Source organism: Taurulus bubalis (assembly GCF_910589615.1).
Source record: "Taurulus bubalis genome assembly, chromosome: 6".
Lineage (NCBI taxonomy): Eukaryota > Metazoa > Chordata > Actinopteri > Perciformes > Cottidae > Taurulus > Taurulus bubalis.
Window position 1 is genome coordinate 17,477,445 of NC_136594.1, and position 14,132 is coordinate 17,491,576.

The 14,132-nt window shown below is 44.2% G+C and overlaps 1 protein-coding gene across 1 annotated transcript; it reads left to right on the forward strand.

The window, feature by feature from the left end:
* On the forward strand, positions 1-10,444 carry cep170ab (centrosomal protein 170Ab; the record flags this gene model as incomplete). The annotated part of the gene is made up of 18 exons (XM_079219178.1): positions 1-105; positions 210-299; positions 980-1,058; positions 1,266-1,324; positions 1,805-1,964; positions 2,654-2,788; positions 2,899-3,351; positions 3,523-3,893; positions 4,023-4,151; positions 4,241-4,373; positions 4,653-6,125; positions 6,421-6,664; positions 6,898-7,006; positions 7,097-7,258; positions 7,700-7,788; positions 8,178-8,271; positions 10,019-10,070; positions 10,188-10,444. 18 exons carry the CDS (start codon positions 1-3, stop codon positions 10,442-10,444), a joined length of 4,194 nt encoding a protein of 1,397 aa, XP_079075304.1.
* Positions 10,445-14,132: the final 3,688 nt, after the last annotated feature.

Consider the following 14,132-nt stretch of genomic DNA (forward strand, 5'->3'; position numbering starts at 1 on the left):
ATGAGCCTGACTTCCTGGTTCCTGGTGAGCGGCGGGGGGACGCGCCACCGTCTCCCCAGGGAGATGATCTTCGTGGGGAGGGACGACTGTGAGCTGATGCTGCAGGTACACACCTCCGAGCTGTCACTTCTTCATCTAGGCTGGATTATTATTTGAAGCGCTGAGATCAGCGTGGATTACAGTGATTGACTGGATTCTGTGTGATTCAGTCCCGCAGTGTGGACAAGCAGCACGCTGTCATCAACTATGAGCCGAATACAGACGAGCATAAAGTGAAGGACCTGGGCAGTTTAAATGGGGTGAGTGTTTCTGTGTTAACTGCTTTATTTGTCTGTTTAGAAAAAAAAACAATCTGTGATCTCACATCTCTGAAAGACTGTACTATAACCACAGTCTGCATGCATCTATACATCAATGTGTATATTGTGCTCTGACACTAGCAGGCTGTCACATTCACCTGCTGAAGGGGAAATGTTTCTGTGCTCATCTGAGATTGCTCTTCAACACTCGCATGAACTTCTAAAATAGTTTGGAGCCACTAATTTTTCAATTTGCAACTTCCATAAGTGAATAACAAAACATGTCTGGGGGGATCTTAAAGTGATTTGCTGAACTTCAGGATTCAGCCTCTCTAAACTACAGAAGATGTTGTTTGTGTGGTCATTACTAAGCGGTCCTCCATCTGTTATAAAGATAGTTGGAGTGTTTAATAGAGTTTTCAATACTACTGCCAATTTGAGTTTTAATCAACTATATTTTGACGAGTATTAACATTGTTCTACAAAACTCTTGCAAAAAAGGACAAATACGTTTAATTGTGGACAAGGATTCTGACTATGGTAGTTTTAGTTCAGTTCTAGTTATTTTCAGTACTCAGTGTTCAGCCATAATTCAGTCATTACATGAACACTGATAGATTCTGTAGCCAGCCTGCATCTGAACCCTGTTGTTCTTACTTGCTGTCTCTTTTCGTTTGCAGACATTTGTAAATGATGTCCGAATACAGGAGCAAATCTACGCCACACTGCAAATTGATGACAAATTGAGGTTTGGATACGATATCCTTTGAATATGATCTTGTTTGTCTGTCAAGCCCAGTGACGTGCAGCACAAGGTCAGTGTACATGGACAATACTGTAACTTTATCTGTTTCTCAATAGCTGTGAATCCTCATTGTGCTCTGCCCGCTGCATAATAGATATGGCTATCAGTGCATTTGTCACCCTTGCAAAGAGCTCACCGTCTTCTACCTTAACCTGCCTCACATACCAACCTGTTCACTGTGGTTCGAGGGGAGATGCATATTCCAGAGGAGGCCCTCAAGGTTAGATGGCACCTTGTGCATGTTCATGTGTTAACGGACAAAGCATCTTAGGACAGTACAGCCAGAAATGTATTGCATTTTCTCTTCAGTGTGTAAACAGAAAACCCCGAGAGAGGTAGATTTTAGTCAAAGAGAAGAGTTCTGATTAACTGGGTAAAATACAACTTTACAAGATTGATGGATCTACGGTTTTATCACAGAAAACTGACCTCGAAGCTGTAGAAAGGATATCATGTCTATGAAAGTTTTATAAGGAAGATGAAAGTCTGACAGTAATATTCAGAATGTCTCTTCAAGTTTAAGATTTAAAAAAAACAAAGCAAAACATATAGTCTGGAGTTATGGGCTATACATGTTTGCAACAAGAATGTAAAACAAATTAATCTGGCTGCCCTTCTATAGATTAAGATAGATTAATAGATATTTTGTTAACGTTTGGCCTCGATCTCTAAAACTCTCCTTCCCCCTCCCGTACGTCAGCATGAGAAGTTCAGCATCCAGCTGCAGCTAAACCAGAAGAGACCTCCAGAGGTGCAATTGTGTAAATCTGAGGTTAAACTCTCTGAGGCAGCAGGTCCAGCGTGTGACGGGGCCTCCGCCAAGCCTCCCGAGGCCAGCAGGGCGGAGGATAAGACGAGAGGTGAGAAGGTCTGAGGATGCACGGGACACAGGTTGCAACACTACATGAGCATATCAATAACGCAGACATCAGTCTCCTGATGCCACTTTCCCAAATGTAGTCTGAGGATAACGTATTGAAGCTCAGTTATGTTCAAAAGTATTTCTGAAAAGGTTGGTGGATTCCTTTTGATTCCATTTAAATTTTGACTAATTTATCAATCAAAAAGTAAATGGACCTGTACTTGTAAAGTGCTTTTCTAGTCTTCCAACAACTCAAAGCACTTTAGGACTACATGACATCATTCACACCCTGATGGGAGGGGCCACCTGCCCACCAGAACTAACTGATGGGTAGGTGGCCTAACTAGCATTCACACACACACCGTAGGCACAGCTATCAGGAGCAATTTTGGCATTAAGTTTCTTGCCAAGGACACATCGACATGGGCTAGCGGATCCAGGGAATTGAACCCCCGATCCTCCGATTGAAGGACGCCCCTGCTCACCACTAAGCCACAGTTGTGAAAACATTTCATAGTTCTTGCTTCTCAAATTCTAGTTGTATATCTTTGTAAACTGAATATGTTTTGGTGTGTTAGTCAAACCAAAGCTTTTTTTAGAGCTCATTTGGGTTGATTTTAGTTCCACCAATTTCTGCAAAAAAAATTGTTACCCATGTACGACTAAGTGATTTGTTGTTTTTACCAGGAGACGTAGCACTGTCCAGAATCACGCCCCTGTATGGTCAGCCTGCCTGGTGGGGAGATGGAGACCCTGGCAACCAGCAACAAGGGAGGCCAGAGGAGAAGAGCTCAGATCGGAAGCAAGAGAAAGCTGATACAGGTATTTACAATGCTGCAAAAAAAAAGTTCACTCCTGATGAATACGCTTGCTACTTCAGTTAAACTTAGTAGTACTTATGTCGTGCTTAATACATGCTTGTTTTCTGACAGACATCAAGAAAAGTGCAGATGTCCCAAAGTCTGACCCGCAAGCAGCTTCCAGTCAGGAGCCGAGCTACTTTGAGATCCCAACCAAGGATACATCCTCAACGGGTAAAGTGAGCGGGGAATCCCCCTCACGAGAACTAGACGCTGGTGCCTCTTCTGCTGCAGAGCCCATCCATGGCCACGCCTCCTTCACCATCGAGTTTGACCCCGGGGCGTCGGCTAAAGTGGCCGTCAAAGACCGAGCGGCGAAGGTTGGACCGGAGACCAGGCCACGTCCTAAAAGGGCTGTCGGGGAGGAGCTGAGTCCCCTTCAAACCGCCATGGTAGCTGCCGAGGTTAAAGTTGCCGACTGGCTGGCCCAGAACGAGCTGCCGTTGGCTCTGAAAGACACGGTTGCAGAGGATGATGGGGAGAGTGTGAAGAGTGATGTCCCTGTACAACTAAAGAGCCTTAAAGGTGTGTATGTGCAGCCATCTGTATTTAACTTAAGTTATGTGTGTATTTCCTGCTTATTTATATCAGTTATATTATTTTATATCCGCCAAAGCCTCTCTTTAACCTTCCTTGTATCTTTCTTTAGCCTACACTCTGACCCCATTACCTTCCTCTCTACCTCTCCCATGCCAGGCAGTAAACATGAGGACGGCACTCAGAGTGACTCAGAGAACGCACTGGGAGAGCAGCGCAGGGCTGCAGCAATGGAGCAACGCTCCTGGGGTCTGTGGGGCGGCGCGGGGATGAAGATCAGAGAGGGTCGCGCTAACGTACCAGAAGGGCTCTTCGCAGAGGAGGACAGTCCCGCTCGCCGTCGCAAAACTTCGACTTCCAAACTAACGAGTGGGTTCGTGGAGAGGCGACGTGGAGAAGCACCACATCAGCAGAGTGGCCGTGAAGAGTGCTATCACCATGGGGATGATTATAGTGACCGAGGGACCTATACCATCGAGGTGGAGAATGGGGATCATGAAGAGGAAGAGGCTAGGAAAATGATTGACAAGGTGGGGAAGAAGAAACTCATAACAAAGCTCCTTTTCTATAATAAGTTGGCTTCTGATTCTATCAGAAAATGATCATTTTCATACATGTATGTAAAAGCTTGTTCACTTTTGCATGTGTGTGTGTTGCAGGTGTTTGGTGTGGATGAGCAGGAGGCTGTGTGTGTGTCCAGGTTGGGGGTCGCTGACCAAAGAGAGAGACTCACCTCCCAGAGGTCTGGTATGGGAGACAGAGGAAAGCCTGGACGCATGGAGACAGAGGTGCAAACCCTCAATGCCTTTAAATTCAAGCTAAAAAGGTGTTTAAAGACTATATTTTACCATATTTCTTTCATGCTGTCTTTGTGCAGGTACTATCTGAACAGCTGATGGTGGGTGGTCCTCGCTGGGTTTCGCAGTGGGCTACTCTGGCTGCCAGTCACATTCGGACAGACCCTGAGGGATCAGGAGGGGAGAGTCACCTCATAGTCACAGAAGACAGAGGTACTTGTGTAAAATCTGAACAATACACACACACATTTTGGTTGGTCAGCTCATTTGAAGCTGAAGTTACATTGTGTGGCTAAGACAGATTTGTCAACATTAAAATTACAGACTGCCTGACAATTCATTAAAGTATGAAAAACACAATGACATCTCAGAGAAATAGAATCGCTGAACAGTGCAGCAACTCCACCAGCATTATAGCCACCATTGATATGTAACACCCATTTATCAGAGGATGCCCTTTAATAACAACAGTTTAAAAAAATCTCTTTTCAGCTGAAATAAGTGAGTCCAGCCACTCAGCCTCCTTTGCCTCGTCTGGATACACAGAGCGTAAGAGGAGAACCCTGCCCCAGCTCCCTGGTGAGGAGCTCGGCCTAGGAAAGAGGACCCCAGGTGCAGGCCTGCTTACAGATATGGGGGAGAAACAGGACACAGAGCTACAGGAGAAGGAGAGCCAGGAGGACAAGATGGCCAGAGGAAAGACTCGGCCCGGTCATGGCACGGGAGGTGTGGGCAGTCATGGTGGTAGCCCCAGTCGCTCCTCACCAGCCAAGTCGCAGGACAGTGCTGGCGGGAGATCAGGCAAGTCAGGTGTGTTGGCAAAGCTCCCCCCACGTCCATTGACCAGCGGGGAGAAAAGAATAGAGGAGGTGCAGCAGAAGAAAAAGGAAGAGGAGAAGGCCAGGGAAAGTAGTGGGAAACCATTGTTTAGGCAGGAGAGTTTTACTGTTGAGAAATCAAGCTCCAACGTGCCCAATGAGCTCATACCTCGTATTGATGGGCGCATGGGCTGCAGAACTCAGAGTAGGGAGACTGGCATTGACAGTGCCACGCTGCAGAAAGACTCGGAAGCTGTGGCAGCCTTTTTAGAGACGACTGTGTCAGACCAAGGGGATCCACCAAGTCAGTCCATTGAGGGCTCCATGTCTCCAGAGTCAGACGTGGACACAACCAGCACAGTAAGCCAGGCTGACGGAGCAAGAAAAGTCATCCAGAAACGGCGGATCCTTGCAGGACAGCAGAAGGAGAGAACGGTTGTGTGCTCATCGGGGAAAGGCCCCGGCTGGAGCAGAGAGGTCCAGGACAGGAGGGTCAAGACCAGGGCATCTGGTCCTCCGCAGAGTCGCCCCTGGACTTCCCTGGACCTCACTGATGATGACGTCAACTCCAACTCACTCCTCTCCGACTCCCAGCACACCTCTACACAGGAGTCGAGAAGCACAAACACCAGAGCCCAGACTGGGAGCACAAAAGTGGGGGCTAGCACCAAGTCTAGCCGGGCTAAGATCGCCCAGACACCAACCTCTACTGCAACCAGTAAAACCACGAATGCTCCCAAGCCCAGGCCCACCAGGGCGTCCCTACTGAGGCGAGCCCGGCTGGGGGACTCCTCAGACACTGAGGCAGCTGAGCTCGACCGGATGTCGGTAGCCTCGGAGGCCTCCACCGCTAGTTCCACATCCAGGACAGGCATGGCAAGAAGGGGTATGTCCAGGATAGAGGCCCTGGCGCAGCCAAGGAGGCCGAGGGTGGGCTCCCCGTCAGCCCAGAGTGACTCAGAGGCCACTGTGACAAGGAGTAGGGGTCTAGGGGCCCGGAGTGTTGCAGGTGATTATGCCACCCGGCAAGGACTGAGAGGATCCAATGTGACCTCAGTGTCTGGACCCAGAGCCAGGGCCAACAGTGCCTCCAAGCTGCCCGACAAGAATAAAGGCTCCTCCTCCTATGGACACGTCCCACCTGCGTGTAAGTAGTTACACAGTAAACCATTTTATTTCAGGTCCAGTAGAAATGGAAATAGTATTTTCTTTCATATATGTTGTTCTTTCCTTGTGTTTGTTTATGCACTGCCTTTCTAAACAGTGTGTATAGTGATCATGTATAATGTGAAGAGTCGCTTGCACTAATATTATACTATTATTAATATTGCTGTGTGTCTGCAAAATATGTCTGCAAAAGGCAACTTTTTTCTAACCCTTTTGCCATATCAACCTGGATGTTTAAAGCACCATCTAACCTTAACCTCCATTATTTCCATTAGCTGGTGCCCGATGGCGCCGCGTGCCTGTGGAGTATGCCTCCACCTCGGAGGACGAGTATGGCTCAAACCGCCACATACCCAAGCAGAGCCACGCCCGTCCATTCCCCTCCACTCGGGTCGCCCAGCTTGGAGGTTCAGCCCCAGCAACTCCGACTCCCACTGGCCTATCTGCCCTGAGGCAGAACTCCAGGGAACAGGACGAGTATATGAGAGACTGGACAGCACACAGCGAGGAAATAGCCAGGTAGGTGGGTGAGAGGCACTTGGGAACAATAATGAGTCATGAGGACAGTATTCAAACACTCTTATCTTGCATAGAGGTATATAGATGTTATTATTTTTCCATTATTTGCTTCTTTTTTTTTTTTGAGTCGTGCGTGTGTTTTTGATGGTTATGAGTTAAATAAATATCACCAAATAAAACATTCAGGAAGATGTATTTAAACCTATATCAAATGGTGATTTGATATTTATCAGGATTAGCCAAGACCTAGCCAAAGACCTCGCCATGCTTGCCAGAGAAATTCATGATGTGGCCGGAGAGATCGACTCAGTCAGCCCGGCAGCCACCGACCCTGGAGTTACGGTAGTCAACGCCACACGAAATTCATATTTCTATCTGCTCGATTAGCCTACTACAAAATATCAAGATTTGTAGTTATTTTCTGCTCCTCAGATGGAGGAGCGTGTATTTGATGTCAGCTTGGACCTGAGCGGTCCCTCTGCAGAGCCCAGCAGCGTTGTGGGAACCAACGGGCGGTCTGTGGAGCTTCGACCCCGGGGCTCTGGTGGACAGAGCTCCCGCTCCATCCGCCGACAGACATGGAACTCTGAGGATGTTAGTCCCTGTTTTAATATCAAACAATACTCAAAATATGGAGGCACTCTGGATACCAGAGGACTATTCCAGAGTTTGAATCTTGCATAGATTCTCATTTAAGTCTTTATTTCAAGTATGAGTGAGTAGAATCACACAGTGTTAGAGAAAAATAAATTATACAGACTTTGTTTCCCACCTCCACAGCAGTTTACTGTTGGAGCATACTGTACGTTTGTTGTAGCAGATTAACATGTCCATCTGTACCACAGTGTGCCATTAGAGGGAGCTCCCTTCAGCTCAAACAGACAAACTGCTTCCGATTGGACACTGAGCTAATGAGACAGAATATGATTGTAAATGCATATAGAGGCATCGCTATAATTGGGTTGAATTAAGCAATGGCACATTCGTATCTGATCTGCCTTCATTGTATGCTCATGTTTTTAATTTCTTCATCAGGCGGTGTTGGACAGTTTACTATTAGCATCTGTTACTCAGCTCTCAACGAGGATACGTCAGTCTGTCGACAAAACAACCTACAAAATCAGGTGAGCGTCATGTTACATCTTCTGGTTACGTCACTAAACAGGACTGTGCTGCTGTTGTAATCTGGTCTCAATGTGATGGACGTTATACTGAGAAATTGACACATGCCGGAAATAATTGCTGCTGTGAAGACTCCTGTGTGTGTTTGATGTTGCAAATAGGCCAAGCACCACAATTATGAGTGGCACTTCATGAAGGTTCACACTGACAACCAGCTACACGTCATACTAATGATCACACGCGGGACGACAACTCAAAGGCGTTTTGTTCATAACCACAATCTACAAAATAAGATCAGTGCAACAGTCAAATAACACTTCTATCAAAAAGTATTTAAAAATATGGATGTATTTTTTGCTTTGATCTATTTTTGTTCCGGCTTGGCGTCCAGGATCCTCTTCAAGGATAAAGAACGGAAATGGGAAGAGATTGAGAACAAGCTGCAGGCTGAGCGTGACTCCTTACTCCTCAAGAGCTCCAATAAGGTGATGACACCCACTTCTCACAGTCTGTCATCTGCTGAAGGCAGACAAGACAGTACTATTTGTTAATTATCTCCGATAGATTGCCATAACATCTGGTTCAGACATTTATTCTCCCCTCGGGTTGCATTGTAATTACAGAAAGTCCAAATTGCCCTTCATATTTTGGAACTTACAAAGTAATGACTTTGTGTTTATGAGGTAATTAGCATGCTCGCACACGATGGTGAACATGATCCACATTATACCTGCTGAATATCATTAGCCTTGTCATTTTTAAACTCTTTTAGTGTTGTTTCAGAATGTGTGGGGAGGGTTTCGGTACTGGATCAACATATTTTGTTTGAAAACAACAAAACAAGACAACCACTGATCACTTTAAAGCAGGGGTGGGCAATTTATTTTCCCAAGGGGCCACATGAGAAATTTGGACCGTTGTTGAGGGCCGAACCAATTCTGAACTTAATTTAATTAACTCAATATTAATGTTATTACTGTATTAAAAAAGTGTAAATGATATGGTTTTGAGCTGCTACTGGTAAGAATGCATGTTACAATAAGGCTATGAAAATAAGTAAAACAAATTAATTTAATTTTTAAAGATTTTTTTAAACCTGACCTTAAATCTGTATGTTAAAGACCAGCAATTTATTAACTTTAAACAAAAGAAATAAGTGCTTTTGATGTTTTCCAGTTCAGTTGTTCTTACTCGGTGAGAAAAGTCCAGTCTGTGTTGCTTGAACAAGAGCATGAAGTCTGGTTGAATGAGGTGGAGATGAAGGACAGCTGAGAGAGAGGATCTGATCTGTTGAACTTCATCACCAGAATGTATGTTCTCATGTAGGTAGATCCAAAGAGAACCAACATCTTCTGAGCATCTTTCCTCATGTGAGGAACGTTCTCCTCTTTGAGAGAAGAATAAAAATCCAGAAGTGATACTGACTTAAAGTGCTCTGCTATAGTATATCAGACCGCAGGTCAGATCCGCGGCGGCTTTGCGTGATTCATTTTCAATCTGGAGGCGGAGACTGCAGCGCGAGGCTGCTTGGGAGGAGGGGGTCTCGCGACAGAAACTGCATAACAATAGCTTTCACTTCAGTCTCCAAGTCGGCAACACTGCCCGTCGTGAGACTGCGTAAGCGCGCGTTATTTATTTATTTTTTAATTTTTGATTGACCTCACGCGGGCCAGACTGGGAGAGCCCGCGGGCCACATCCGTAAGATGCACAGGTCTGCTTTAAAGTCATGCCTGAATGATCATGTGGTATATATGGCGACTACTTTATATATTGACTGTAATGTGCTGTCATAATGAGTGCTGACAGTTTCAGTGCTGACAGTTTGATTTAAACCCACAGTCAGCTGTAAATCAAAGACACTCATGCACATACCATTTCGATTACCCAGCTAATTTCCTTTTCGGAGAGCAAAGCTCCCCAAATATTGTTGTTTTGATGGATAAAAACAACCTACGAGCTGTTGCGGGTGCAAAAAGTTAAGTCTCCACAAAACTTCTGCCTCTCTCGAGGACAGTGTTATATATCCTGCCTTTAACCCAGCCTGGCCTTGTGTGAACCCCCTGTTCACCACAGTGAAAGGGCTCGTAAAGCATAGCTGAGCGGACATGGCATCACTCCAAACTTATTCCTGCAACGAAGAGATGGATGGAGTTGATTTATTTGGTGTATGAACTTTCCCTTACTTAATCCCATCCACCAATTTAAATGTTTCATTTATGTTCTCTTTACAGGAGATTTCAACAATTCTTCAAGACCTGAGGAGAGTGGAGAGACAACTGCTCGGTATGGATGTGACGCTTTTCTATCACAAATTACAAATGGGTGTATGTTGATCTGTCTGGAGCTGTGGTAAACTCAAGAGTACTAATTTAAAATGTTTGTTCTTCGCCAATCTGACAGTAATTGACATGATGGTGGACCCGGACGGCACCCTGGATGCCCTGTCCAACCTGGGCTTGACCAGCCCCCTGACTGAGCAGAAGATCGGCCCTGGGACTCAGCAGGGGGCGCCGGTGTTGCACCCTGGAGCCGAAGCATCCTCCAGCACAGTCTCCAGGCCTGAAGGACGGGTCACTGAATCCTCCGGACCTTTAGACCATGCAGAGGTGGCAGAGCGAGACCCAGGGCCCCAACAGGGCCCTAGATCCTACAAATGATACTATAAGGACATACTTCAGGATGCATCCTTTCTGTTGGACATACCCTGAAGATGTGAGGTGAGGAAATGTTGAAGTATATGACGCCTATTCGATGGAAGAGCCTGTCTATATACCTGTCTCTCAAATTGACTTGTGATAGAACTTTATTTAAGTCCAACATTACCAAATAACAGCTCTTGTCAGATATACAAATGAAAACATAACAGCAGTATGAAGCTATGACATAATATACTGTGTTTTTGTGTTGCAGCTCATTCTTATTATCTGTTATCCTTAAAAATCATTTAAAAAAAAAAAAAACAGATGTAAAAGATGAGAGGATTTAATGTTTACGATATTTTTGTTTTATTCCAAGCCTTGAAATCTTTCTGTTCCAATCTTAAGGTGATTTAAAGCCAATGCAGAAATCCAAACCAGAGAGGTGCAACGTTGTCAAATACAGATTCAGCGGAGGTGTATGTCAAGTGTTCTTCTATCCTGCCATAGAATTATTTATAATAATTAATATATTGTTGGCCTGTTGCAATTGCAATCCCCAAACCTGCCTCAGTAATGATTTTCCACCAGGAAAGGCCACGTTGCTTATTTGCTGGGAAAAGAACTGGGTATGTACAGTATGTACCAGTGTAAATGTTTATTATAGTTCAATTAAAAACTCCCATTCATGCCTTTTTTCCTGTGGCGATGTCATTTGAAACCAGTGTATCAAAGATAGACCATGTTTGTTAATAGAAACTATCAAATCAAATGTAGCCCCCAAAAGGTTTTACTCTTCCAAATGTATTTTGTCACAAGTGCCCTGGATCAAACAATCATTATAGTTGAAGATGAGAGAAGTTAGAGTGTACAGGAGGTAAGAGGTGGAGGTGAACTTTGTTTTGCACATTACAAATCCGCTATATGTTAATATTCATCTCTGAGGGACCAGGACATGACGTGTCCCACGACACTCCTTCATCGTGTCGTTGTCCTCAACTAAAAGTGAAGCAGGGTGAAAGCCAGCTGCCTGTAGAGGAACAGTTGGTCAGAATATTTTCTGATCACAAACAAAATGTTGTGTTTGAACCAGCATAGACGGACCTCTAAGTCCTGCAGCTGCATTTCCTTGTTAACGATGCAATGGCAGGATGGACAGTGTAATCACTGCAGGTTTTCCAGTGTCTTGCCTCATACCAATGTTTACACATGAATGTAACCTGATCAAAACTGTTGGAACATTTTAGCCAAAATGACTTGAATAAAGATTGATAATTGCATTTTGTGCTCAGCACCTACGGTACTTTGTCTTTAATTCCGTTTGAGCATTTAGGGAATTTTTGTTTGGATGTTTTGTATGAAGTTTTTTTCTTCTTCTTTGTAATGATGTGTTGACCTTGCAATACATGTGTATTGTGTGTCTCATTTTCAATAAAATGCATGATAATCATGAGCTATTTTACATTATTCCACTGGAGTGCAAGTTCACAGTTTTGGTCAAATGTGTGCTGAAGTAGTTTTTGACAGTGGTGGAAAGTAACGAAGGACATTTAAGTAATGTGCTTAGTTTCGAGGTACTAAAGTGTCAAACGATTTCCATTGTTTGTCACTTTACACTTCTACTCACGGTCACGGTGTCTGTTGGCTGTGTAAACACGCAACTGGTTTTCTTCGCTAAACTGTTGTGTTTACAGCTTGACGCTGCTCCCAAGTGGACAACGAATATATTGCAGAGTAAAAATCACATTTTGGTCACTGGCATTGCGGCATACTTATTATAAAAGTATTTCTGCACTTTTTCCACCACTGATTTTTTTTAATAAACATCTAAAAGTAAAAAGGTGTTACATAAAGTGAGATGAAATTATCTCAGACATGATGTCAAACTTTATTCGTCTGGCTCTAAAAACCTGATTACTCCATTTAAGTTAAATTTGTTAAATTTTAAATATTATAAGCCATCTGGGCAAATAAGGCCAGCTTGTTGCCTCTTCCTGCACTGTGATATTAATTTATCTCTGTTATGTTTGTTTATTTTTGTAATTGTATTGTTTGAATTGTGCAAATAAATAAATACTAGTAGTAGGGGGGGAATGCACACCAAGTGATAATGCAAAAATAAAAAAAGTTTCTACTTAATCTTCATCACCCCAGAAACTCCTTTCGGCAGCCATCATCCAAAGCTACAATCTCTTCTCCACAAGAAGCCCGATTTCCCCATCTGGCCTCTCGCTCCTTCTTCACAGAGGCAAGTACGTACAACAAATTAGGTTTTTAGAGGCCCCGCTGCCGGAGCCCCTGCACTACTAATTTTATGTCTCAAGATATTCTGCTCTACTTCCTTAATCCTTAAACTGTGTCAGGGTTTTCTCCCTCGCGAACAACATTCACCGCGGCTGCGGGTGCACATCAGTGCTCCTGCAGGTGTTCATCCCAAGAGGGAACAGTTTGGCTAAATTGTTCCCACTTGGGTGTATTCACTGCCGCACTCACACTGTTTGCATTTATTGCATATGAATAAAATAGTCATAACACTGCAGCATTTTTGGTTCTGAGCTGTCAGTCTGGACCTCGTAAACACATTAAAAATTAAAACAAATACAGGATGTTTGCCAGGTGATGCACAGCATGTGCCCTATGTACTTCTCAGTGTAATTTTAAATGTCATTGATGATTTAGCACCTATGCGGCCTCAGAGTGAATAAGATGTATGATGCTGCGCTGTGTGCATGCAGGATACTGGAGGTATGTACATGTTCTGCACCTCCTCGTTGATGCACCTTTATAGCATATGGGCATGGGAGGAGAACAACAGGCAAGGCAAAATAAAATGCTTTGTCAGCTAATTTAATCCACTTTACAGTCACGCAGTAGTAGTTCACCAACACAGTTCAGTAGTTTCAGTCCATTTGAATTATTTATAAGTCACCATTTTGGTAAATATGCTTGGTAAATACCAATGGAAACAAAAGCTGCCTACCACCACCTCAAAAGATCTTAAAGTGTCATGTTATATCTGGTTTCTGTACAAAAAAAAACATTGAGAAAAGTTAACATGAGAATGGTATCAGTCTGCTCATGTAATGCTCCACAAAAAAAGCAAATATGTAACTATTGCTTCAAAACAATTGACAGGTATGTCTTACTGAATGCTGAAATGCTCCAAAAGACTACACTCCGTAAGTATTGACACAGTGGCCACAGGAGGGTTATGTTCTGAATTACATCAGTGCCAAGTCAATTCTTCTTGTAACAGCACCTTTTTGTCCCCATAATGTAAATCTTCAGTCACCTTGTTTGTGTGTGTTTATGTGTGTGTGTGTGTGTGTGTGTGTGTGTGTGTGTGTGTGTGTGTGTGTGTGTGTGTGTGTGTGTGTGTGTGTGTGTGCCACTTTTACAGCAGGCAGATGGCGTCTCTTTAGACCTGTGAGAAAGGTTTCTTATGGTGAGGCTACAGTACTTCTGGACACTCTGTCTCCGCCAGTATCAGTATTCTGTATGTGAGGTGTAAATGGGAGAGATTAGATTTCAGACTGTGTGTGTGTGTGTGTGTGTGTGTGTGTGTGTGTGTGTGTGTGTGTGTGTGTGTGTGTGTGTGTGTGTGTGTGTGTGTGTCTCCTCACATTTTTCTCAATCAGATTACTCTCCTCCACTGTCTGCTTTCTTCCTGTCTTGTCCGGTGCAGCAGCTCCTGCTGTACCGAGGCCCC